Genomic DNA, 27,758 nt, shown 5'->3' with positions numbered 1-27,758 from the left:
ACATAACTATGTCTTCAGTGGTGTGTAAAGACCTTACATAATGAAGCGTTATGTTTTTATTATCTTAGAATGAGCTTTTTCTATCTACGTACGTAAGGTCCCCTTGCATGGAATTCACCATGTTGTTTCTACAGAAGCCCTAAAGGGACAAACCGCTTCTATAGAACGCGTTTCGCAAATGTTATATCCTTCAGGTGTCAGCCACCGTAGTGCTTCGAAAGACAGTGGGAGGGGTTATCTGAGCGTTGATTGCAATTCGCAACCTCACCTTTAGATGCCGCTAAAGTCCTCAAATGGACCTTTAAAATCAAGCCGTATTTATTTGTTTTTTGTACAATTACAATCTTTATGACGAATAAATGGACATAGAAAAATACAAGTACACCGTCATATTTATTCAAACGTTTGGAACATAAAATTTAAGCCACAGATTAAACGTTAAATAGCTCCACCAGCACATTTTATTTTGGTTCACAAACATATCAATACAGTGTTGCATTGAAGCGGTCTGTACAGGTTTTAATAATGAATCCTTAAAACTACTTGTGCTCTACGAATGTACAAAAAATAAAAGTTTAATACGTCATACAGTGAGATAGCATATGCAATTATAGCAACATATACATCAGCAAACACTTTTTCATCTTTGGCTCTTTGGTGACATGATTCTTCGTTTATTTGTTAGAATGAATCCATGTAAAAGGTAAATTTTGTCATTCACTCACATCCAAGTTGTCGCAAATATTTATACATTTCTTTGTTCTGATGAATTTCGCTTGTAACCAAATAGTTCACCAGTAAAAATGGCAAAGGTAGTAAAAAGTGCCCCAGAACGGTTTGCTTTCATAAATTCTTCAAAATCATTTGTGTTTAACAGAACAAAAAAAGGACAAAGCAATTTTTGCTACTGTGGTAGTCAATGGTGGCCAAGAACTGTTTGGTTACAAGCCTTATTCCAAATATCTTACTCCGTGTTCATCCGAACAAAGAAATGTATACAGATTTGGAACAACTCAAGGGTGAGTAAATAAAGACTGAATTTTCATTTTTGGGTGAACTGTTCTTCTAAGAGACTTCTCATTTCGAGCTCTGATTTCGAAACCGGCACTTCAACAGTCTCTTGAATGTTCTTTTGAAGGTGTCATTACACAAAGCGTAGCACACTGGATTAACAGTGCTGTTGATGTAGCACAGAAAATATCCCACCACCCACAGAACCTCTGGAACACACCAGTGGCAGAAAGTAGCAATGAGAACCATGACGTTATGAGGCGTCCAGGTAAAGATGAAGGCCAGGAGAACTGCAAAAATCGTCCTTGTCACCTTTCTCTCTCTCACAGACTTCCGTCGAGTCAACTTGGAGACGTCTTTGAGAACCTTGGAAGCCGTTCGGTGTATACAAGAATGGCTTTTAAATGCGGTACTACTCACTTCTGTAGAATCCGTCACAGTGTTTGCTTTTGTATCCAGCACCTGCTCTCCCACAGAGGCATCGGGGCTTGAATCCACAGAGTTGCGCATTTTGCTTTTTCTGATGAGGTCATCTTTGAATGAGCACGTCTGATCTCTTTTAGTGTCATTTACTATATCGGGCTCTTTGTTGATCGATGCTCCTCCATTTGGTTTAAGAAGGTTTGCCGATTCGACCTTCGACTTGAGAACCCGCCTCTGACTTGCCAGGGATATCCGAATATACAGCACAGTCATTATTACAACAGGAAGGTAGAATGCAGGGATGGCGGTTGCCAGGGTAACAGCGGGGTTAGCGAGGAGCAGAATGTAGCACTCGTCCTCTGGGACCTTGCGACCATCCCGCCCAGTCTGCCAAAAAAGGATGGCCGGAGCCCATAGAAGCAAAGAGAGCAACCAGGCGGCAGCGATCATGGCCCATGCCCACCCCGCGGTACGCCTGGCCGGGTAACTCAGAGGCCGGGTGACACAGAAGTAGCGATCGAAACAGATCACAAGGAGGTTCATCACTGAGGCGTTGCTTACCACGTAATCCACAACCAGCCACAAGTCGCACATCTGTGGTCCCAAAGGCCAGTAGCCTTTTACAACGTACACGGTGTAGAGATTCAATGAAAACACACCAACGATGAGGTCAGCGCAAGCCAGGCTGCAGAGGAAGTAGTTGTTGATGGTTCGGAGGTTGCGGTTGACTTTGATCGACAGGAGTACGAGAGCGTTGCCCAGGACCGTAAGCATACTGATACAGCCGGTTAGAATGATGATGACTGTACCTCCCACAGTCCCGTAGACACGATGTGATCTTCCAGATACAATGTGCGATTTGTCGGTGGAAGGATCGTGAACACTGCCATTGAACATGATGGAGGAACCTGTAAAAATGACATTTATTAGAAACCACATTGTACAACTTGCATAATGCATCATTTGTGAAGTAATGTATAAACGTGCATTTAAATACTTATGAAGAGCCGCAGAAACATTAAGAGACCATTTCAATTTTCATTGAATCAGCAAGTCTAGATGAACTTTTTTCTTCTGAAAAATTACAAACACATTTTTTGTTTATTTGACATGTTTCTCCAGTTCTTATTTTCGGCAAATATATGCAAATAGAAGCAATATTTGTATTTAATATCTACCAGAAATATTGTAAGCTGTTCACAGAATTAAAAAAAAAGTATAATTTTACCTAAACATATACCTATTAATAGTAAATTTATAGATAATTTTGAAATGGTCTCTTAATATTTTCCGCAGTTGAAAATGTAATAATATTTTGATTTAGTATAAAAATGATACGTACGTAAAACATAAATTAGGATAATATAAAAATTGATATAATTAATATATATAAAAATAGTAAAAAATGTATAAAAAGTTTTTGAATATAGAAAGAAAAATGCACAGAGAAACAAAAAAAACCCCAAAAACTACAATAAAAAATATTAATCAGTAATTACAATTCATATTTTGCAATCAGTCTCTTGGGCCCTTAATCGTTTATCATTGTAGGAAGTCACAACTACAAAACATTTAAATACATCTATAATATAGATTAGAATTTAAAACTCACTTTAGAATAAAGTAATAAGCACATCATTTTGGCCACTACTGTATCAAGCACAAATACAAATGCATGTACAAAGGAAATAATTCATAATTAAATCAATAAATACATTTGTGATAACTTGCATAATGCACAAATATTTACATTACATTCATTATATGCATAATATAAGAAATCCTTATAGAAACGAACACTAATAAATCAGATGAAATGACAGACAAATTTAAGCCTGATTTATAACTAATAAAGTTTAGGCTCAGGTATCATCAATGACAATAACATCATTCCATCTGCATCCCAACTTACCATTGAAGACAAAATATTCAACGTCCCCCGAGTAAACAGCAGAAAGAGCCGTCTTCATGATCTCCAGCAGTCGGAATGAGAAAACAGTGGGGAGGATTTTAAATGTCTCAAACAGTAACGCCCATCCCTGCGCTTACCCGTAACCTGTCATAGTCTGTGGACAGCATCTGATGCGATGAAGTTACAGGAGGAAGGTGGTCAAAGAAATATGGAAGGATCATATTGCTGTTGAATTCCTTGTGGTTTAGAGATGTTTTTTAGTCTGACGCAGTTACTGTCATTAAAGAGGAAGACTGTTATCTAACAGACACAATCCAATTACCAGAATTGTGTAACAGATGTGCATCTTTTATATTTGATCCCTTTACCGCTTCTATAGAAAACTAGAAATATCGCATACATGCCAAAAATGAAAGAAGTCATTTTTTAATAGATGAATGTCAATAAAGTAACTGTGTTTCTTATTTAAATCAGCATAAATATGTATAACATTTTCGCAGTTAATTTGATTAATTTTACATTTATGAGTTGAATTGTTGATGAATATAAATAAATAAATGAGGAACAAATAGTAATTTCCATAATTACATTTTATTAAAACTCTCATAATCGTCATTACCAGGCTCTTTGGTGTCCCACAAAATCAGCTTTTACAACACCTAATCCCCATTTTCACTACACAAAGGAGCAACTACACATTTATGGTAAGTCAATACAACACATCCCTCACGTCTGGCCAGAAGAAGAATTCAAATTCTAGTCTGTTCAACCGCCATGACTGCTGTTTAGGTACCGATCCAGCAGTGAAAGGATATACACAACCACAGCCAACAAGAACACAGGTTTTAACATCACGCTTTCGCTTGCCGTCGGCTCTTTCTTCATCACCTGATAAAAAAAAAATGAGCATGATTTTAAGTTCAAAACTGATATCATGCATGAGACATAATAACGGTGTGTATAAGGTCAAACAGAAGTGAAATGAGTAAATATGATGGTGCAAGATGATATCCGAATCCGGAGCATGTTGTCTAATGCGTTTTTATTTTAGTATGTAAAGGCATTGTTTAAAATCATGATTGCATTGATCATTCTCACAAAGCACAAAATAAATAGAGAAACATAAAAAGCACCATCACTCAGACAGAACCAACACATGAACCAAAACACTCGGCGTTCACAGGATTGTAAAGAATTAACAGCTGAAATAAAAGTTTGTGTTACCGAACACATGGAAAGACCGAGAAGGTTCCTCAGTTGCCACTGCGTGTCACCTCACAATCCAACTAAAATGCATCTTACATCCAAAAACTTCCAACAAGTGTCCGTTCCCTTAGCAGAGGGTTTTATCCATTCTTTTTTTTTTTTACAAAAAGTTACAAATTCAAGCCAAGCAGCTAAAATAACAATTTTCAGGACATCTAATAAACCGTAATCTCAAACAAATAAAAGCAGAGAGAGATCTTTTTTTATAAATGCTTGTTAACTAAAGGCCTGTTAATGCTTGTTATGACAGCTGACCAACCGTACGTCAGGAACTAACCAAGCACGATGAAGCTCAAAAAGCAAGCGTCTTAACTCAAAATATGATTTTAAGTTTGTTTTATTTACCACCTCTACATTTACAATGCTACATTTATTTATAATAAAACTCTGTAGGCGGACACACATACATGCACACGTGAACGCAGACAGTGTCTGATTGTAGACCTGCGGGATGAGCATATAGTGCCAAATCTCTCTTCGACATCCATCTGAATGAAATACTCGATCATAGATTATTCGAGTGTGATTATTTATTCATCTGCTTCATTGACTGTAGTATCAGAAAGAAATAGAATTTATTGCAATTCTTTTACCTCAACTCGTTGAATGTGACCTGATGTAAAAATAGTTAATCAGAATAAAAAGATGTAGTACAAGATACGTTTGGGTTTTAAATTGTATTGTTTAGCAGGGATAAAGTAGGTTTGAATCGTGAAGATGCACTTAAAATAAATCGCAAAACTTGATGCTAGCTTGACGCTCTTACGCATAAAGTTATTAAGGTATAAAAGCTCCAAATAAAAAAGACTTAAGCGTACCAAAATGTCACACGTGTGCGTTCTGTTGTAATGCACATGCGGATTTGCTTAAGCCCCGCCCTCCACATTCAGCCACACCTCTTCATATAAAAGCTCTGGATTAGACACACATGCAGATATGAGAGATGTGAAGCACAGTGAAAGTTCTAGAACTGCGTTTTTAACCCAACAGACGACAAGCTTTCAACCACATATTTTCAAACCACAGATAAATAAATTCAAATTAAAAATCTTAAAACTTGCAAATTGGAAGTTTAAGAGGACACGCACGCACAAGTGTTTCAGTCTGAGAACTTTTAAGCATTGTTCATTCACCGTACAACTCAAACACTATTGTGGAAGTCACATTATCGAACACAAATAACCGAATCACGTTGACTTGATCTGAACCAAAAAAAGTTGATACGAGATGCTGAGAAAGTTGAGTTAGTGTTAACCTGTGAGGAAAGTCTGTACGGCTTGTTTCTCACACTAAAATGTCCCGAAAAAACTAAAACATAAGACCTCAACTGGCACTTCGATTGGCCGGTGATGTCTCTGGAGCTTGTGTTATTCCATCCCGCAGTCAAGGAATAATTCAAGTATGACGTGTGGAATGATGAAATGTCCGCGACTCGTCCTTGATAGGAAGAAAAATGTACGTAGGCGTGACACGCAAGTGCAATAACAAAGCTTCCCTAGTCCGAGTTGATTTTGACAGAAAGGGTGAGGCTGACGTCTCCAAGGAGACGGCGTGAAATGCTTGGCACTCATTCTTTCCCAAAATAAGGCCAAAGTGGGAGGAGTCAGAACAGAGGCAAGTTCAGTGGTTCCGCCACCACAAGTTCACATCACTGTAACATTGACAGCACGTCACAAATGCCCCAGCACCATGCAGACCAGTTTCCTAGCGCGTCTTCATGTCCACAAGACGTACGACTATCTGCCATACAGGTCGTCGGGGTAATCCCGGCTCCTGCTTTCGCTGTAGCTATGGTCATTGTTATTGTTGTTGCTATGGTTAGACATGTTTAAACGACTAGGGGGTAAATGGTGTTGAGGGTCATCATTTTGACGGCTGCCGAATAAGTCCGCATCCAACATAGGCGACGCCCTCGCGACCTCGGAACGAGATGTAAACTGTGGTGGAAACGAGGAACCGGCAGACCCTGATGGACCAGGAGCTTCTAGAGAGTCTGCTGAAGGTTCAGTGCGAAACAAGGATGAAGAGGGGACAGCAACACCGGTGGGTGTTTCCGAGGTCGGGTTTCCTGTCTGAGTCGTCCTCACTGAAGTCTGCGAGCCGCGATGAATCCGATGGCTGACCACGATATTGTTCCCGAAGCCACCCATTGAGGCCATGGTAGTGCTGCGTTCCCGCTGGACCACAGCCGTCATTCCGCCTTCCGCCATTAGGCGGCGGATCCGAGAAAGTGCATCCTCGCCTGTGCCAGACTCAGCTGCTGTTTCGCCTGAGATGAAGAGAGACTGAATTATATTCATCCTTTCTGATAAACATTCTGAAATGATCAAACAATATCCCAGAACATTGCATATCATCTCTCCTTGCGTGCACAAAGGGACTCCACAGAAGTAAAGCTCAGATTAAATTAGATCGGCTAACGCGGAGTAATAAAGCGTCTGAGACACTAATATCTGTCTAAACATCTCAGTAGGAGACAACACAGAGCTCAAGATGAAATGGAGAGAGAAGAGACGGTGGGTACCCTGGTATGTGCTGGGTAAGTTGGTCCGGTTCAGCGATGCATCTGAGGTTGATGCTTGAACGGCTGTTTGTGACATTGTGTGTGTCGTCTCTGGGTGTGTGTGTCTGTCCGTGCTGGTGCTTGCGGTCTGAACCACTGAAAGAGCCATTTTTATCATTATTATTTAAGATTATAGAGAAATGAATGGAACTGGGTTATAGATATTTATTATATTATCATTATTGTTAATAAATACTGATATTATAATTGTTATTATTATTATTATTAATATGACTAACTAATATCAATGAATAAATATTATTCATGAATACAATTTAATATTGAGAAATATTATTACTGTGTCTTGATGTATGTGCGTTCTGGAAGGTGCTGATTGAAGGAAGGTCTCTCTCCGTCTGCGTCTCTGCATTCTGCAGTCGCACCACTGGCGTCTGTGTGCCCTGTGAGGTCACAGAAGGGGCGGGCTGACGTGGCTGCAGGCCAATAGCGTTCATTAGACCCATGTCTCGGTCGAACCGCCAGCCGGACCTGCTCGTTCTGTAAGAAACAAGTGCATGATTTCTCAATAACAATAAATCATGACATAACACTGGCTTATTACAAACAATGTAAATTCGGCTTCTGACCCCGGCCGCTCCACTCCGCGGGTTCGGCTGCTGCTGCCACTGCTGACAGTAAACAGGGAATCCGAATTCAGATCGGAAGAACTGTCCCCATCGCTGCGGAAATCTCTGTGAACGAAAAACCTCAATTTTACTAATCTTAGACCTCAATGTATACGTGTGTATTTTTATACTCCAAAGAGTTCCAGTAGCTCAACTGCTAAAGCAGTTTGTGTTATCAGCGAAAGGTCATGGTTTTAATCCCAGGGAACACACGCAAACTGATCAAATGTATAGCTTGAATGCACTGCAAGAGCGTCTGGCAAATAAATGCAAAGCTTTGCATTCATTGTGACATATTGTTGGCGTGGGTTGCGATCTTATTAGAAACCTATCAGGGGGAGAATTCCTTGAAAGCGATAAGCTACAAAAGTAATGTGACCTGTAACCTTATTAAAAAACAATAACTAGCTTTATGTTTTCCAATGGAGACCCGAGTTTCCTGCCACTAATGAAGATGAACGTGACGGGTAACACGGCAGTTTATCAGACCGTGTAGATCCAACAGACCTAGAAATGACACTAGTTTGTCTATTCAGTTCTGAAAAATAAACTGATAGTGAATCAGCAGTGAGCCAGTCTGACATGTTTATCTCACTGAGTCAATATTAACACAGGCTCTTGCACATGTTTACGGAGCTGGTTTTAATGATTTACTGCGCCGTTTGATTTTATTACCAATTTCCATAGCTACCGTGCTTTACAGTGACATTTGTTTTATATAAATTGGCATGGTGGTTAAAAATCAGAGCTGGCAATCATTCAACAAATTGCCAACTTTTGCCCTCCGGCCGCCCCTTCAAAAACTGCCCCCCACGGTTTTTCCAATGTGCAATAAAATCATACAATAGCCAATTCATTCAAGTCTCATTCTGTGCGTTTCTAAATATATTTTTGTTCACTGAAAGCTTGTGTAAGTCACAAAAATAAAATCATCATTCTGTCCTTGAAAGTTTTTTGCTTAGTTTTCAACAATTTTACTAAATTTATGCATTCGGTATAAAGTCATTCGTGCATGAAGAATATATATCCTATCAATTTGCGTTTGCTGGAAAGAAAACTCACAATATTGCCATCGCAAGCACCATGCTCTACCAGTTAACTTACAGGAGAAAAACAATATTTCTCGCAGACATTTATGTAGACCAGACGCCCAACTGGTTGTCCGGCCTTTCACCCGTGTGTTTTATAAGCTGTTACTTACACCGGCCTGCAGATGACCAAGTCTCCCTTGTTGGTTCCGTAGGCCAATCCCATGCCTGGTTCTGGAAGCCATCTGGCTGAGTTAATACTGACGTGTCTCCTCTGGTCTGGAGCCATGGGGTAGACCACATTGAACATCATCTGCAGGATGCCAATAAAAAAGACAATCAGACACACAAACAAAAACCAAAAACAAAATCTGTTGAAACAGGTTGCCTCAAAATGACCTAAACAATGTGTAACACTCAATATGCATATTATAAGGCGGCATTTTCTTACTCTGATCGATGTTTCGCCACCGTGCGGCTGCTGCAGGCGGAACACTTGCGCCACCATGTGGTCAGTGGTGGGGTGGAGGAGGATCCTTCGAGAAGCCAATCCCACCATCACGTAGCAGCCCATGGGAGAAAGACTCACCGAAATAGCATTTGGACCTGAAACATAGTTAGAAACATAAAAAAATAAACGTCACTCCAACAGGAGGGTCAAGCGTGACAGATAAAGTGTATGTTTAACACAAACCGAATCTCTTGGTATAGAGCATCTCGCCCAGGTTATGTGGCGCGAGGGAGTAAATGGCCAGATTGCCCTCGTCGGCGAAACCCCGTTGGCTGCTGGGAATGAAGACGGCCAACAGCTGCCCATCCGCCGAAATGTCACAGCTGGCATCGTTGTAGATCTTACAGTGAGGAACCAGCACGTTCACTGAAGCTGGAATAAACAAGAAAGACATTTTTCTATGTAACTTTCTATAATGACAGGTTACATGCAACAGAGCAAAAGATGTTAAGTGATTAAGTGACAAGATCAGCAAATGATGTGCATAAACCTAAATGTGATTTTCTTTCATTGATATTTGTAACAATGTACCATTGCTAATCTCTGGAAGGTCAAACTTTGTGAAATCCCACCACTGCAGCCTGTATGTGGTGTTGGCGATGTTACTGGCCACAGCTGACTGCCCATCCCCTATAGATGCACCTGAAACAGAGTATTAGGAGTTTGCCCCTATTAAAGCTTTTCAAACAATGTCTTATGTCCTTCAGTTCATTAAAAGACATCTGAAATTACAGAGGTTTTAAAAATGATACGGAAACTGTACCTGCTAATACTCTGTTAATAGAGGAGTGCGTGGCGAGCCCTGACTGACCCCTCTCATGGAACAATCCAGCATAAGGCAAGTACTCCGGTAACAAGAACCTCCTTTAGAAAGAAAAGTGAAAATATTGAATAATCAAATTAATCATTAATAAATCTATACCATTTAAAACAGGAATCCATCATTTTTGTTCAACTATTGGGCAAAAAGTCTGTGTCTCTTTTCCTTTCACAGCAGTAAGGTTATGAGTCGGGTATGGTTTCACAGAACATTAGATGTAAAGTAACCTTCAACTTTGTGATTAACACAGTTTAGAGGCAAACGTTACAAATTGCAAAGATTTGCCACTACTGTTTATATATTTTACTTTTCTCAAACGGTACTTTAAAATGGAAGCATCTTAAAGGAACAGTTCATCCCAAAATGTAAGTTTTGTTACCATGTGTGTTCACCGCTATACATTTCTTTGTTGTGCTAAAAATAAATTAGGATATTTTAATGAAAGTTTGCAATTATGCTGTTTTGGGTCACCATTGACTTCCATAGTACGACAAAAGACTCTGTGAATGATGACAAAAATTGACATTTTTAGCTGAACTCTTCCTTTAAATAACAGATTATGGTTCTCTTTAAAATCGGTAAATGTTAAACTAATCACTCTCACCGTGGGACGAAGCGTCCGAGAGAGGGGGCTGACATTCTAGCGTTGCGAGGCATTCTGTGTCTCGTCCTATCTCCAGGTTCCCTATGACAAAGAAAGAAAGAAAACAAAATTTTAAACATTTCAATATAGTGAAATTTCAAAATTGTACCACTGTTGTAGAGGATTTATTGAATGTGATTTATATTTTGCCGCAGAACAATTGATACACATAACAAAATACGTAGAGTATACATATTTTGTGTGGACACATCAGAATTATCAAACTTACTCGATGTCCTCGTAGTCCCCATCGCTGGCCTCTGGTGGTGTGGAGGATGGGTTGTTGGCCTGGCTCTCGGATTGAGAGGTTGAGAGCGTTCGCAGGCGGTTCTGCAAGGAACGCTGGCGAATACTTTCTCTCCGAGACAGATACTGGATCATCCTCTGAGCGTAGTATGCAGCTGGAGACAACCTGAGATGGTGGGGAAGAGAGGTTCAGATTTGTAGTACATAGTAACAATAATCATGTGTGTTTGTGAACATATTGGTGGAGCAGGAGAGTAACTACAGGTTCATAATCTCTAAGAATTTTTTCCATATACCTAAAGCCCCACAAATTTTTTTATCTTAAACAGATACCTTGCAGGGTCCGGGTATATTGGATGATCTCTGGACCCTGACATATCATATCGCGAAAACGGAAACAGTGACGATTCCAACAACCTCCTAAAATTAATCAAAAATAGGAAAATTCAGTAACTATTGTGACAATGAAATATTTAGATGACTCCCGGCACCGTTGCTCACCTCCTGAGCGAGTCCTCATCTGGGTTATCAGCAGGCACCTCTGTGTTTAAGGAGTCTTGCGCTGTCTCAGGTGGGGTGCTGGCCGTCGGCTGCCGGTACATGCTTTCCCATTGGCCCGTCTCCTGATTATAAACCAGACCCACAGGCTGCTGTCCCTGCACACCAGAAGAGTTCTCCCCGAGCTCCATGGGCCTCATCTCAGGAGGTTGAGCTTCCACTCGTGCACTCGGAGCAGGGTCCTCAAAAGGAGGCACTGAAAGTGGCCAGGACGGCCCTTCTTGGCTGGACGACGACGATGAGTTCTGGCCAGAACGCTCCCAGCGCTGGGTGTCGTGGTTGAAGGTTAGAAGGTTGTGGCATGAACGACAGCGATTGGGATGGTTTTGTGATGGACCTGCGACTGGCCCTCCGTTTCCAGTGTTGGATGAGTTGTTATGCGACGGCCCCGGGCGTTCAGTGTCCATGCTACTGTTTAACAGTTCCTGCATGGGTCCGGGTCCGCCCGCGACCTCTCGGCTGCCTCCGGGGCGCTCTAACTCTTGCATGCGTTCATATTCCATGAAGTAGCGGCTCAGGTTGCACTGCAGTACGTTTCGTATGGAGGCGGGGTTGCTGCGTTGGGTGGTGTCATAAAATGGGTGGTGCCCGCTGCTCGTGCCATCGTTAGCTCGTCCCCGGTTGGGCTCAGTGCCAGGGAGCCCTAGGCCACGCCCCTCAGTAGCAGACGTGTATATGGGCGACGATGAGGAACCATCTGGAAACCTACGCAATGAAAGAAGGTCCATGGAGGAGGAGCTGGTCCTGGGAGGAGGCACCACACCCCTTCCATTTTCTACTCCAATTGCACCTAAGGTATGTTCGTGCCCTGTGCTAAGCAAACTACCGGACCAGTCGGCCCCGGGGAGGCGCCCAGGGGCCTCTGCAGCCCCGGGTACCTGTGCCACCATGGGATCGATAGTCCTAAGGGGCAACAGGCCCCGATGTGTTGAGTTCCCTGCGTTCACACTGAACACACTGCTAAAAGCTGAGGGCCTGTCCGTAGAGGTGCGGGTTTGTCCAGGGGTGGGTGTGAAGGCGGAGGGGCCCGATTGAGCCTGAGAAGAATCCGAAGGGTGGAGAGATGTTGGGTTCTGTGTAAGCAGGTTTCGAGAAGCAGCGCAACGACTGCACAGGCAGCCCAGACCCAAGTGCTGCGTGCAGCCTTGTGAGGCAGGGCGGTCGCCCGGTTCTGCCCGCATGGGGTACTGGAACCTGGGTATGTTGGGTGGCTCTCGGGGCTCAGGGACAGGTCGGGGCTGATCGCTAGCTTGCGCCCCGGATGAGCGGGAGGACAAGATGTGCAGGAAATTGTGCAGGATGGGTGTACGACGAACGGGCGGGGAGCGTAAAAGAGAACGCTGGCGGAACAGAGCCATCTCCATACTGTCCATGGGGACCTCGGAATCATCATCATTCTATACAAAAAACACAAAAAAATCTTAAAAACATTAACAACAATGATTTCTAGCTATGTTTGAGAAAGCACACTAGCCTACAGAGTTCTGCAAACTAAATGGTAGATGGGACACCCAAAGTATTTTGACTTGCCAAAAGATACTTTGGCACAGACGTGGATTAGAAAATGTACAAGCAAATTTCTGAGATAATCCTTAGAGTTAACTAGTTTAATCAAACATCCAATGCGATACTCATGGGACAATCCTTCAAATTTGCACAATTTTTTCGATATCTTAGTATGCTGCAAAAGCAGGATGTTTGTATTCTGTTCCACATTAAATATTACACAAAAAGGGAAAGAAAAGTAACAAACTGTTAAAATAGGAGAAAGGGACATTTCTCACCTGCTGGTTGGATGGGTTTACAGTAGCTGTTAAAAGGTTATGCCCTAAAGGATCAAACCGTACCAACCTGGCAAAAGAGATTAGTTCTGATGAATATGGGAAAAGAATGTTCAACATTTCCACATATATGAATATAATTCAGAAAACTGCGACATAAACAGGTCTGCTTTCCCACCGGACACGCTCGGTCTCACTGGCGGTCTTGACCACTGCAAATGGTTCTGGGCGGCTCCAGTCCCAGAAGTGGAGCTCGTTGTTGGTGGCGATGAGAAGAAGCTGAGCCGTCGGGTGAAACGCCAGTGAGGCGATGGCTATGTTACTCTCCGTAAACCAGCTCTCGCTACCACCCTAAATATGACCCAAAACAATTGTTTGAACAACAATGTCTGGACCGCTGGTGTGTGTGGACAAACGTAACATTTGATTGTAAAAACAAGAACTGCACTGGGCTGCTATTTCTGTGGTTTAGAAATAACACGCAGTCTACAAGATAAGAGTGTTTTGAATATCTGCAACTCACGTGCAGATCCCAAATGCGAACTTCTCCGTCAAGGCACCCGGAGGCCACCAGGCCAGCGATGGTGGGGTGAAAGGTCACACACCAAGGCGTCCTCCTGTGGCCCACCAAGGAGTGCAGACACTTTCCTGTCTTCACATCTGTGATGTAGATGTTGTGGTTGACATGGGTTGAGGCCACAAGATTTCTAAGAAAGAGATGTAAAAAAACGCATTTGGAAACAATGGAAGTGACATAACATCGAGCGTCTTCTATTCTGATACTTTTTTTTTTGTCAAAACATCACCGTTACCTATCTGGGCTGAAGGCCAGTAGGAAGGTTGATCGTGGGTTATCAGGTAGCTCTACTTTCTGTAGAAATCAATAAAAAACACATACGGCCTGTTATACATGTAGACACGATATTTTATCCCTTATAATTCATTTGAAATGATTAAATGCTTTATCATAGTCTGCATATACATGTAATAGGACTTTTCAATATTTCGACAAAAAAAGCTAACATTTGAAATATAAGAGAAACAAAGAGCAGAGGACAATCCACCTGACTCTGCCATTTCATCCAGCGGGTCCTGTCCTCCACAAGCTGCTGCAGGAGGCGCTGGGAGCCCAGCACGCGAGCTCCTCGCTCTCGACGTGACAGGATCAGCACAGAGTTCCTGTTCTGTGCAGCCATTTTTTCTCTTGGGCTCCGTGGCCCGGCTGGCCTTCCTCACACGTGGGCCGGACACTAACTCAGCAGCTCGCAGGCCATGCAGACTGTAGGAAGACAGTACACACACAAACCGAGGTCAAATCAGAGATCCACCCATCTCAACTGGATTGTTGAAATGCCGGATATGTGTCATCAGTCTAATAACTCTGCAATAAGTGTCGTCTGAGTAATGTTAAGACAACAGTTGTGATCAAGAGCCTGTATATCAAGTTCAGTGATGATTGCTTGTATTTCTAATAGACAGGAGGAATGCAGTCAAAATGTCAGCTCGGGTCCAAGTTGATATCCGTGCAAAACTAATTGATCATGTATTAAAACCCTTTATGTAAAATCCTCCATCATCTCGTATTGTCAGACAACATTGATGATCTGTTATTTGTTCAGCTGGGCCCTTTAAATGGGGCCAAATATCAAGTCCTCACAGGATCACGGTGCATCCTTTAGACATCGGGGCTTCATTCATAACGTGAAAATAAATATTACTGTGATCATCATAAACATTCAGCAAAAGATTGTAATGTTGCTTTGGAGACTTAAGCCCCTACAAGAGGCGCAGATCCATGTAAACAAACGAGCCATTTAAATCTACACCTCGTCAATGAAATCAACGTACACATTTGATCGACCAAACCAGTGCAAAATATAAACATAAACATCATCTAACATATTTTATAAATGTGCAACTAACAATAACTCACTGCCGTGCCCGCCCAAATATGGAAACTGAATTGAAGCTAACATTACGCCGATAGCCACCGTTTATCCGCTACGAGCATTTATCTATACATACAAATGTAACGTTATGCTATAACTGTCGCATAATCACGCGATTGCTGTGTAAACATAGCGTTGAAATGTAAGATCGTGGCTGTTATACAGACCTGTTTTGTTGTGTATTTTCAGTGAAATGTCATCGAAGTCGCTGCTAACCGCTTAGCCTGTTAGCCGAGCTGATTTGATAGAAAGCGATCTGGATTGACAACCGAACGATCCGACAAGACGGCAGGGTTAAAACCATGTCCTTTAGGAAGACCTCGAACAAACCGTTTGACTTATCAGGACATACAGAGGTTGAATCAAGCTGGCTAGGGGAGAAATTATGCTAGCTAGCTGGTTTGTGGGTAGCTCGCCGTAAACAGGCATACTAATCGAGCTGCTGACATACAATTGAGCTCATGTCTGCTAATCGACTGCAGAGCGTATATTATTTGACTATTGAATTCAATTGTTTTATTAGGCCTATATATGTTCACGATATTATTATTATATTTATTTTATATATACATACGCATATCTATGTATATACATAGATATCATATATATATATATATATACAGAGCCGGACAGTAACGGAGTACATTTACTCGAGTACAGTACTTAAGTACAATTTTGAGGGATCTGTACTTTACTTGAGTATAATTTTTGGGGAGTACTCATGACTTTACTCAAGTACATTTGAGAGGCAAATATTGTACTCTTTACTCCGCTACATTTCTATACATAACCGTAAGTACACGTTACTTCTAAAAAGGAAAAAGAAAAATCTCGGAAACCACCAATTTGTTTTTTCCCTCTCAAACGTGATTGGATTGTGCAGGCACCACTTATTGGGCGAGCCTATCAGCAACAATCACCCAGACCTCAGAGCTCTATCATTTGCTGTACACAGCTGTCAATCATCTCACGTCTGCATGACACGTCCTGTGTACACTTCCTCATTCAGGACATCCGCGATGAAGCTAAAGTGACATTTCTTCACCAAAACAAGAAGCTAATAAATGCACGATTGAAGAATATGTGTTTTGTGTGTATTTTCATGCGATTTGGGGGTATTTTTATATGAATAAAGAATAAAGCTAAGGGAAGAGTAGCCAATAGCGTCATATAAAATGCTAAATATAACATGAAATGAACTTGAAAACATCGCGACCGGTCAGCTGATTTTCTTTAATCATTATTATTTTCTCTTCTTTGCTCTATGCTGCGTGTATAAACACGGTCAGGTTCAGAGGTGTGTCAGAACATTGCTATATCGCCTTCTTTGCTGTTTTAGGTTTATTGATTTCAGGGGTGGCGTTTGTGTATGGCCCTAGCGTTCAGAAAACATTGTTGAAACAAAGTACGTGTGCATAATGAGACTCATTAAAGATAATTCAACTACTTTACACTGATGTGTACATGTAGCATAGGCGTCGGAAGCATGTGTATTTGAGAATGTATAAACACCGTTAATTCACATAGCGTCATTGACGTATAGTCGGTAAGACTGAAGATATGTAGTTTTGACGTGACATCATCGTAATGTTGGTTCGAAGCTCTTTTTGGCTAAACTCGTTTGTCTGCATTTTCCACATTTAAGATCATATACAGGCATTTATTGTCAATAAAACAAAGAAACTGTCTACAAAATGCCTAACAGTGGTTTTGGAATCAAGTGTGAGGTTATGGGTAGTGGGGATGGTCTTTATTTTCCCAATTAGTTGGCATCCATTTAATAATTTTAATAAATCGAATAGTTTACACTATTGTTATTGTATTTCATTCATAATGTACAACGCTATCTGTGAAAAATTAAAAAAATATATTGTACGGAAAGACTTTGTAGTGCAGTCGCAGTTTAGGCTATTATGTATTTTGCGATTTGCCACTAGCTATGCCAGGATTAGCTTAAAAATGAAAAGAATCAAGGCTTAACAACCCTGCGACAAGGTAAGACATGTTTTATATTTAATCTTGTTTGCTGAATCTGATCAATGGTTGGTTTATATTTTAGTCTCATAGTCGATTAACGTAGTCGTTGGTGGTGGTTATGACAACATCTGGCTGGGTTATTTTTTACTACTTTAAGTTTTGTGGTTACATATATGTGATATCATTTGGTTTCATTGTGGTTCGTTTTTGTATGGTCTGAGGAAATTTCGCCATACCCTAGGTTTTGATGAAACGCCACCACTGATTGATGAAAAAACAGAGAAACTCACATACACACAATTGTTAGCTGAATTGTATTTTCTAATATTACTCATTAATGTAAGCCGAGTATTTGCTTTGATGTTCTTGAGTATGTTGTTTAAAACTGTTCGGTTCAAATGTGGGTGCAAAAAATCCATTAAAACTCTAGCAGAGGTGAAAAGAATAAAGCATGGTAAAAAGATTAAAATTACTTTATTTTACTTTAAATTCCTTTAACATTCTCCAAGGTATTAACATTAACATTTTTCATAACTCCATGTAGGACGTTTCTGTACATAAATGTAAGCACTGTGGCAGTAGTAATGCAATATTTAGAAAATGTACTCTTGTACTCTTGATACTCAAGTACTTTTAAAAACATGTACTTCAGTACTTTTACTTAAGTACACATCTGACTGTAGTACTTTTACTTGTACTTGAGTAAAATTTAGCAAGGGGTATCTGTACTTTTACTCAAGTAATGAACCTGTGTACTCTGTCCGCCTCTGTATATATATAATTACTTTAAAATGTCATCATAAACGCACGGTTGTTCTTGAAACATGTTGATGGTCTGTTTTTTTTATTAAAGCAATGATTTATCACAAAGACTATTTAAAAAAATTATCAAACACATAATAATAAAAAAAAAAAAAATTCTCCAAATTAATCAAATCTCCAAAATGTGCTTCACAAAGTTATAATTCAATTTATTCAGATATTGTATTTTTTCTAAATAAATGTAGACAGTGATAAATGTAATAATTACTATGCTAAGGCTATTTAAACTATTGCACACCTAAACATGTTAACTTTATTATGAACACTGTTTCGTGTTGCTACTCACATAAACAAGAACGCTTTATTTTCTGTCTCTTAAAATACAAATAATCTTGTTTTATTAGGGCAAAACTAATGTGCTTGCGTCCATGTATCTAAAGAACTGTGCAATGTTTCATACATTCTACCACAATACTCTGGACGTAGATTTACATAAAGTTCCTTCACATTCTTGAAGCCTGTACAACAACTGTTCAGAATGACACGTGAAAGCGATCAAAAGTGAAAACATCTGCCACCACTTGCTTTGTTAATTATTATACAATGTTTTATAAAACTGTTCTCTAATATTTTAATGTGACAATCCTTTTAAGCTTGCTTAGTTGTGCTTGGCCCGGCCTCCTTTAAGATAAGTCTTCCAGCGTTTTACACAGTCCTTGAAAATCGGGGCACTGTCAATGGATGAGAGCAGCTGTAATTGGTTGATGTGAGTGGTGTGGTAGTCCCATCGTGCTAAATTAGGGGCCACACCTAGTGTGAAGTGCCTCAGGTCGTAAACTGTTCCAGAACCTGTGTCGAACAACGGCAACATGGCCTTGAGTGACTCCAGCCCTTGACTGAAGAGTACGCCTGCTTCTCGGCCAAACTTATTGCCTGCGGTCTCAGCCACATCATACAATCCAATCAGAGAGTAGATGAAGCCATTAAGAACGAATGAACTGGGCGTTGTGGGATACTCCTCATACCAGTCGTATTTGTTCATAAAGGCTGCCTTAACGCCACGTTGCTCTGAGGTCTTCTTGAATGGGGATGTCGCCCGTAGGGCAGCGCTAAGGTAAGCTGGCTTGTGCGTGACCAAGTACGCCCTCACTAGTGTTGACATGGCCTGACCCTGGGCCATGGCAGAATACCATCCATGCTCCAAAGTCTTGAACCCCTCACCGAGCTTACGTGTCACCTTGATCGGCCACCCTCCGTGCTCATCTTGGTTATGAAGAAGCCAATCGCTAGCGGCAAAGAAAGCAGCCATGTGTGCAGTGGAAGACACAGTGATATTGCTGATGAAGCCAGAACCTTTGAGAACCAGCTGGACAACACGGCGAGGAAAGATCTTGGTCGCCTTAACTACTTTAGTGTTGGACAAACCGACTCCTTTACGCAGGTCTGTTACCAAATCCCGACTCATGGTGCTCCAAGACGTTCGGGGGCCGATGCCGTAGATGATCTCTCTGTCTTTGAAGGAGAGGAGGAGGGGACCAGTGATGTAATGGATGATGTAAGGAGCTCCCTTTTCTGTCGTCTCCAGAACAACAGAGACGCTACCATTGGAGATGAACTTGACGTCAAATGTCAAAACGAAATCTTTGGAGTTATCCATGAGCAGAGATACACCGTCTGAGATTTCTGTGGATGTAAATCAAAATACTCACATAGTATCAATTAGATAACAAAACTTAGTTTTCCAGAAATAATAATTAGCAAATGTTTTCCTTAGGAATAAAATAAAACAACAACCAATGGAGCACTGGTTCTATGCAGACTTCTTACCCGCTGTGACAAAATGATGCACAAACCCAGAATTTTGATCCTGGATCTTAGAGAGAGAGCAGCCCTTAGGGATTGTCCATGGAGCTTTGCCACCCTCTCTCTCTTCCGACAACCCATAAATCTTCACGTCAGGAGGCTTTTCTGTTAAGTTCTTGCTGTAATGGCTCAGCCCATACTGAGCTATCTGAATGGGGTAGAAATACCCCTGAGGACCCCACTGGGTAGAAATTGGGACACCTTTAAAAGAGGTACACCACACAATTTAATACAGCAGGTAACCAACCATGAGTTGCCATTAACACCAGTGAACTTCAAACCTACCTTCCACGCCGCTGATGCATTTCACTCGATCTCGCACTTCCACGTTATACCCCTCGAAGGACATGAACACCCCGTCAGGGTGGTAGGGCCCCCTTTGGGCATACACCCGCGAGTAACTGTGGGAGAACTCGAAACGTTCCATTCCGTCGTACTGCACCAGACGCCCGTAAACGTCAAAGTACCTTTCAACCCAGGTGAAGGGCAGGTAAACCTCACCCCCTTCTCTTCGGCATTTGATGATGACGTCCTCATTGATGAGACAGTCAATCTGCTCATAAGTGACCTCTTTGGACCCAGGCGGGGCTTCGGGTGATTGCCCGTTCTCCTCTTCCTTCTCCGGCGTGGGTGCCGACTCGAGTTGAGGTCTGATTCGGGTGGACGGGTCTTTGTCGCTGGAGCACTTATTCCAAAGCAGTATGGTGATGAGAGCAGATATGGCACAAATGATAATCAGAGTCTTGTGGTTGATGCGAGCCACCACGCAACGCATTGTCGCATCACGGCCATGCGGTGACAATGGACACCTGACCTCACCTTGACAGAAGTAAATAAATGAATTGTAAAAAATGTATAAAACATATTATTACTTATAATATACATATGTATGTATGTATATATAAATATATATAGTATGTATGTGTGTGTGTAAAAGAATTACGTGCTGTATATATAATATTTATTAACTTATACTTTTTATACATAAAAGTATTTATTAATACAATTATTAATGATGAAAAAAAAAACTGCAAAAATTTTATGGAAAACATATTTATATTTATAATTATAATGGGGCAGTGAATAAATGTACATTTCTATGTGTATATTTTTATATATATATATATATATATATATATATATATATATATACATATACATATCAACGATTATTACCACTGTAATGCATCTTACCAATATTTCCGCAAATAAAGCACGGAAAGAATGCACAATCGCATCAATGCATCAATGCATCTTATGTGATTGTGGATGCGAAAGAAATACGATAAACAACATTAACATGCAGTTTATTAAAAGGTAACGATGCCAAACTTACACCCACCTGAAAGCAGCTCACCTCCCGGGCGGTGATGTAAAAGCGCACAATACACACGACAAAATATTCACGCAGACATTCCTCTCGCTCTGAACCTGCGCTGCAAATATACCGATGAAGAACTAGCCAATGAGAGACTCCGGAGCTGCGTAGCGACCAATCGGCTGTCAGATGAGGTGATAAACGCCCAGTGCGTTTGTAACAGGCCCACCTGCTTGCTCTGAAGCGCCCACGTCACTTCATTGATTTTTGCATTTATTTTTTAAAACCAATTATTTGCTAATGTAATTGTATGTTTTTACGTTTATTAATATCAAGAACCTAAGTGGATATAATGCTGCCGTCCAAAAATCCAAATCTTCACGAAAGTTTCAGTTCATCGTCCATGCAAATTGTGCTTTAGTTGCGTTGTTGAACATAGTCACAAGGTGTCGCTGTTAGCCAGACAAACCCAAAGGTGCTTTAAAGACGTTTATTCATCACAAAACTTGATAATTTACAACAATTCACATACAAAACACAATAATGACACGGACAGACAACAAATTTGTGTCAGGTCGTATAAATATGTCATGCAACGTAGTATATATTTCATGGAATATGGATACATACTTTAATACACATATTTTGATTAAAAATGTTTACTGTTGTTTATTAACATTTTTATTATTAATATCATACAAGACAACTTTATATGCCCTTAACTCTCATTCAGGCTAACACCCACAATCACTTTACATGATTGGCATTTAAAAGAATAGCACATGATGCATATTAATAACCAAAATGGCCTTTTGGCAATTCATATTCATTATTAGTGGTACTTAAACATAAGTGAAAACATACTGTATATTATAGAAGCTCTAGTTATTGAAGCATTTTAACATCATCGGACACAACAAGAAAAGCTAAAAAATCTGAATGTTGTTCTGGTTACTCATTTACAAAGTGCAGAGACAAAGGCAGGACCAGAATAGATGGAGGTGAGGACCAGTTGTGACCAGGAACAGGGGAGGAAAGATTTGAGACAACTCAGTAATTCAACATGCTTTAAAAGTTTTCTTTGTAAAAGTTAAAGCCAAACTGCTCACACTGAGCTTTGATGGCTTTGGCCAGAGCAGGAGAACCACAATAAAACACATGAACCTTGCCTTTCTTTTCTTCTGACACCTTCTGGAACACCTGCACATGGACAGAACATCAAGAATCAAACATTCAATCTCATAAATCAAGCAAGACCAAGAAAATTTCACACTTTCTTTAACAGCATAAATTATATAGATTAATATTTAAAAAATGTATGATTTAAGAATATAATTACACAAAATAACATTCTTCATTTTATGTCTATGACCTAGCCATACCTTGGCCCAGTCCGGCCTGCCCGGCTGAGTTCGAGTACGAAGTCCTGTGATTGAATCTCTCTTTTCTTTCTTGGCCAGCAGATCCAAAGCCATCTGCAGACCAATGGCCTTCATGTCGTTCTTACCGAGAGCTGATGTCATGTACATGTGCATCTCCAAAAACCGTCCTGAAAATATCCAAACATAAGATGGATAAAGGTAGTTTTATTTCCGTCCCATCTAAATCCTTCTCTTACCCTCTGGTTCCTCGTCTGCCTGGTCTATCTCCAGCTTTGTAAGGAGACTTACAAACCACTCGAAGGATTTCTGATCTCGGTTGATCCAGATGAAGTCCACCTGCAGGCAAACATGGCAAATTTATGTGACGTCCTAATCAATATTGTTGTTTGGTAGCTTCTTTAATGTACTTCTACTCATAATTTTTTTGGGAAGTTATAAGCATATAAAAGCATCCTCTTACAGGAAAAAGAGCAAAAGTGTATGCCACTTTTCGTCCAACAAAATCTCTAGAAGAAAAAACCTCCCTCCTCCCAATAACATTTGTCATCGAAATACAGCAATTTGGAAACTTAAGATGTTTACCCCTTAACCTATTCCGATGGAAAACACGCAGTACTCGCCTTTCTCAGCTTCATCTCATTGTCTTTAATAGTTTCACACCGAGAGTAACTGGGGGAGCTGGGGCAATTTCGCTTTCTCATGCGATAACTGGCAACACATGAAAAAGAATAGATGCTATGAAAGATTCTGCATTGTTTCTGATATTTCATCACAAATCTATTTTATTTTAAATGTGATTTTTGTGTGAACGAAGAGGCTCACCGAAACATGATGCTCTGTAAAATGGATGCGAATGGGGTAATGCCGATTCCAGCTCCGATGAGCACCGCATGCTCGGACGCAAAGATCTGTCGGGTGGGGGTGCCAAAGGGTCCGTCCACATAACACTGCCATAGACAGAAAATAATAATCCAGATATGAGGAAAAGGTGAATTTCCTAATATGTATTTAGATGCAATGTCGTCTGCATTAAAGCTAGTAATGTATTACTTACCTTAATGTTACAATATCTGTGATTTTCACTTAATTTTGCGGAGAGCTGGAAGATGATAAATTATATATTGGCAAGAATCGTCATAAAGTGGCTGTCATGGCCTCTAGAATATATACAGTATACAATTCTTACTTCTCTGGTACCCAGACAGACGTCTCCTTGTTCCGCCAGGGCCACCGGGTCAGGCTTATGCGAGCCCGTACGGGTGCCACTCGATTGGTACAGGGTCAGTTCAACGTCATCATCTTTATTAGACGCCACTGTCCTACTGCAGATGGCCGACTTTAAAAAAAACAAAGAGTTATATGTTTTGCAATATTGATCGTAACCTTTTTGGAGAGGAGCCATGCAGGAAAAAGAAATTGGTCTTGATGGGATTTAAAACAGCTACTTATAGAGAACGACATCAATAAAACTTTACTCTAATGACCTCATTGAGTATATGATGGAGAAAAGTCAGAACCTGCGCTCTCTTTTGGTGATGTCTGTCCCTCAGGCTGGCCGTGAGCCTTTTGTTGCTCATGGCTTGGCTCTCTGGATGTCTGAAATACTCGTACAGGCGGGTAGTCCACTGGCCCATCGAACGAATGTGAAGCCACAGCGTATCTATTTAAATGGGGGAATGAGATTGTTTCAGAACAAAACGTTTCAGAGTAATGCAGTATAAACATGGAAACTTTATGTTTTACCTTGCTGCTCAGGGGCGCTGCTGATGGTAAACGGATGCCACTCGTACTTGGCGATGACAGGGATGTTAATATACACATAATCTCCAGGTTTGAAGTGAAAGAATGGAGGTCTTTTGATTACCAAATGTGTTACCTATAAAGCACAGGTGAAAGGTGTGACTTCTGTATTCTGCCTATTTAGGGTAGTATGCTGTCTGCATGTGCATGGTGTGTATGTTATTTATAAGGTATTGGGCATGCATGTGTCTAGTATGTGCTGTTTATTCAGGGTAGTGTGCAGCATGCATTGATGAAAATGATATCGCAGATGAGAAATACTAGGTTTGTATAAAGGCAGCACCTTTGAGGGTAGTAGGTTTACTTCAACAATGTGAAGTCCTCCCATGCGAGAAACCGCTATTCCGATCAGCTTCTCGATGAGGAACAGCACACCTGGCACCACAAACCACTTCCAAAAATTGGCACAGTGAACAACCAGCAAGGCCCAAACCCAAATATAAGAAAGATGAGACCAGTAGAAGACCTGCACAAACACAGCCCACTCCATTTTGAACTCGCTCAACCTATATTATATAGTAACCATGTATATACTGATTCGATAACGGCCATCACCTCAAAATGGCCACTGCGTCTGACGAACGTACTGGAACACATCACCATCAAGCAGATGAGAACCTGCAGAACGACGCCGGTAACGGAAGCGGTTCCATTAACCCAGCCGATACCGGGGCGGATGGTGAGCAGATACTCCCACATCTGGTACGTTCCGTCATTATGAGACATACGAGCTAAGAATGAAGAGAATGTGTTTCAGTTCCATCCATTTGATTGCTCCATACAACTTGTACAAATATGTTATTGCAACAAATTACCAAAATTCATGACGTGAGCTCCCGTGTGAACAATGGAGAAGACCAATATAGCGTAGCCTACGATCTGATGGAGAAGTATGTTTTGGTCTAGAGGCAAGACCCTCACCACCCAGGTCGCTCGTAGCCAGGTCAGACAACGTCTAAACATGAGAACCTGCAGGTTTATTGAAGACAAAAACAATGAACACCGGTCTAAAAAAAATCAATTTTCTTAATGTGAAGCCAAGCTCACCATGATAAAAGTGCAGTTAAGGTTAAGACACTGGCCACAGCCCCTGGCCAGCATGAACCAGGGCCCGCCGTGTGCGTTCTTCAACATGGCAATGATAAAGAGGAGAACGTTGAGGAGGGCGTACAGACAGAGGAAGAGCAACTTGCGGCTGTTGTTGTGCCAGTATGCTCGTGTCAGGTAGCGAGGAGTTTTACGTTTATTCTCTTCCTGATCGGGAGGTTTCAGCCAGTTAGCAGCACTGAGAGAAAAAAAAACATTTATAGTTATTCAATTATTCAGCTTGCATAACAACAGATGTTAACGTTATGTTTGTTCGACAGTAAGGTCGCATGCAAGCACTTTCACATTTTTATTGGCTCTCAATGTTATATTGTTCAGAAGTTGGAAAAAATCTTTATGAAAGTAATCCCAACAATATCATTCCTCTGGACTCCAGTAATAAAGTTTTATAGCTTTCGTTCTTGATTAAAAAAGGCCTTCGTGATGCTTTTGGGAGCTTCACAGAGGTGAACACCAGTTTACCAAAGTTCTAGTTCAAATACACGAATTCAATTTACGAAAAGTAAAAGGTAAACATTTCTGTCAATTGAAATGAGAAAAATATATTATTTGAAAAACTGAAATGTTTAGGTTGAGGCACTAAAATTAAACTGAAACTAAACTCAATAAATGAATAAATTACACTTATATAGCAATATAAAAAATAAATAAATATGATGACCAAAGCATATTAATTATAATTTCTAAATATAAACATGAAAACTAAAAACAAATTTTGAATTTAAAATATCTACCATAAAACTGAGGATTTGAAACTTGGACTTAATAATAAATATATAATAGTAATATGAGAGGCTCTGTAATGTGTGTATTTCACCTGATGGTGAGGTTCTCCATAACTTCCGGGAAAGTCTCCAGCTCTGCCTTTAACTCCTCAAACGTGATGGAGCCGCTGTTGTCTCTATCAGCAGATTCGAACAGGGCAAGCGTCAGGTCGTCCAGCTTCTCCTCAGGGAGAGATATCGCACTCTCACGCAGACAGGACTTGAGAACTGTTTTCAACTCATCTGGATCTATAGAACCACTGCCTATGGGCAGATCACCGCAGGAATAAAGAGGAGCATTTTATTCATTTATTTGTAACATACTCATGACATTTTAATGTATGACTTTCTTTTTGCTGCAGAACACAAAAGGAGATTTGGAAGAACGTTGGTAACCAAACAACTGGTCCCCGATTAACATTCATTGTATGGGCACAAAGCACTGAGACATTTCTCAAAATGTGATTTATGGATCTAAATCTCATTGTGTAATTGTTAAACACACTAATTCTTCAGGGGTTTAATAACACATATTTTTGGAATAAAACAGTAATTGATGTGCACATCTCACCGTCCACATCATAGACCTGGAAGAGGAAGCGCAGTTTGTCCGTCTCGCTGCCGTGGATCAAAAGATTCAAAGCTTTGAGAAGTTCATCAAGACTAATGGAGCCGCTTCCATCCGAATCAAACAGGGCGAAAAACCTCTCTGCGAAAAACGACTACAACAACAAGTGAAAAAAACCCCATTATAATAAATGACCTAAAAATCTAAAATGATTTAATGTCTTGATGAGCACATACTTTATATAAATCATTCACTAACCTCTTTTACTTTGAGAGCTGTTTTAAACTCATCCAGGTCGATTTCTTTGTCTTCTCCTGCGATGCTCTCGAACTGCTTGGTGACCCATTCCAGCCATCGTGTATCTTCATCCAGACTCATGTCTGTGCTCCACAACATTCACACACGTCACAAGGACTATTTTAATGATGACTTTAATCACTTTCTGCGCTTTGTACGTTACATTGCTGTCTATAGGGGGGTCAAAAAGCTCTCGGACCACATCAGAACTATCAAAACTCTTACCAAGATGAACAAAGGTGACTAATTTGTGACAGAATTTTCATTCCAACCTTGAACTAACCCTTTAAATGTCATACAATATGAGACATGATTTCACTGTTCATCACCATGATGATGTCTTGGTGCCAGATATTTTTTCAGCATTGAAAAAATAAAACCACTTCAGCGGAACTTGTTGACATTCATGCTTGATTTGCCAGTGTTCATTAATTCAACAAACATTGGCTTTTGGCTTTAGAAGCAGCATGTCTAGGTGGTTTAACTGGTTTGTGTCAATTGGCACCAGTATTTCTCATAAAAAATGTGGATTAAAATATAATCATTTAGTTTAGTGTAATAATTAAACTAAGTACATAATTTG

At 40.6% G+C, this 27,758-nt stretch overlaps 4 protein-coding genes across 4 annotated transcripts; all 4 read right to left on the bottom strand.

Annotated features, from left to right (window-relative positions):
• Positions 1 to 1,077: 1,077 nt before the first annotated feature.
• chrm4b (cholinergic receptor, muscarinic 4b) lies at positions 1,078 to 2,331 on the bottom strand (the record flags this gene model as incomplete). The annotated part of the gene is made up of 1 exon (XM_079450932.1): positions 1,078 to 2,331. One exon carries the CDS (start codon positions 2,329 to 2,331, stop codon positions 1,078 to 1,080), a length of 1,254 nt encoding a protein of 417 aa, XP_079307058.1.
• Positions 2,332 to 3,917: 1,586 nt separating this feature from the next.
• On the bottom strand, positions 3,918 to 15,804 carry ambra1b (autophagy/beclin-1 regulator 1b). The gene is made up of 19 exons (XM_079449700.1): positions 15,505 to 15,804; positions 14,453 to 14,667; positions 14,201 to 14,259; positions 13,912 to 14,095; positions 13,567 to 13,739; positions 13,392 to 13,458; positions 11,551 to 13,004; positions 11,383 to 11,469; positions 11,033 to 11,215; positions 10,765 to 10,845; positions 10,104 to 10,204; positions 9,872 to 9,982; positions 9,524 to 9,712; positions 9,281 to 9,435; positions 9,003 to 9,142; positions 7,763 to 7,867; positions 7,474 to 7,673; positions 7,137 to 7,271; positions 3,918 to 6,881 (listed from the first exon to the last, which is right to left on the bottom strand). The coding sequence occupies exons 2-19, from the start codon at positions 14,582 to 14,584 to the stop codon at positions 6,349 to 6,351; spliced, it is 4,089 nt and encodes a 1,362-aa protein (XP_079305826.1). The 5' UTR covers positions 14,585 to 14,667; positions 15,505 to 15,804; the 3' UTR covers positions 3,918 to 6,348.
• A 2,329-nt stretch (positions 15,805 to 18,133) lies between these two features.
• glcea (glucuronic acid epimerase a) lies at positions 18,134 to 21,379 on the bottom strand. The gene is made up of 4 exons (XM_079450743.1): positions 21,282 to 21,379; positions 20,225 to 20,758; positions 19,904 to 20,140; positions 18,134 to 19,759 (listed from the first exon to the last, which is right to left on the bottom strand). Exons 2-4 carry the CDS (start codon positions 20,712 to 20,714, stop codon positions 18,735 to 18,737), a joined length of 1,752 nt encoding a protein of 583 aa, XP_079306869.1. The 5' UTR covers positions 20,715 to 20,758; positions 21,282 to 21,379; the 3' UTR covers positions 18,134 to 18,734.
• A 946-nt stretch (positions 21,380 to 22,325) lies between these two features.
• nox5 (NADPH oxidase, EF-hand calcium binding domain 5) lies at positions 22,326 to 27,256 on the bottom strand (the record flags this gene model as incomplete). The annotated part of the gene is given in 15 exon segments (XM_079450931.1): positions 22,326 to 22,457; positions 22,640 to 22,806; positions 22,876 to 22,975; positions 23,260 to 23,347; positions 23,462 to 23,586; positions 23,826 to 23,975; positions 24,115 to 24,299; positions 24,383 to 24,515; positions 24,723 to 24,949; positions 24,952 to 25,170; positions 25,255 to 25,408; positions 25,487 to 25,724; positions 26,364 to 26,574; positions 26,882 to 27,032; positions 27,137 to 27,256. Coding segments are annotated over 15 exon segments (2,400 nt in total).
• Positions 27,257 to 27,758: the final 502 nt, after the last annotated feature.

The sequence above is a fragment of the Barbatula barbatula genome (assembly GCF_947034865.1).
Source record: "Barbatula barbatula genome assembly, chromosome: 25".
In the NCBI taxonomy this organism is placed as follows: Eukaryota; Metazoa; Chordata; class Actinopteri; order Cypriniformes; family Nemacheilidae; genus Barbatula; species Barbatula barbatula.
This window is presented reverse-complemented; position numbering and strand designations above follow the sequence as displayed.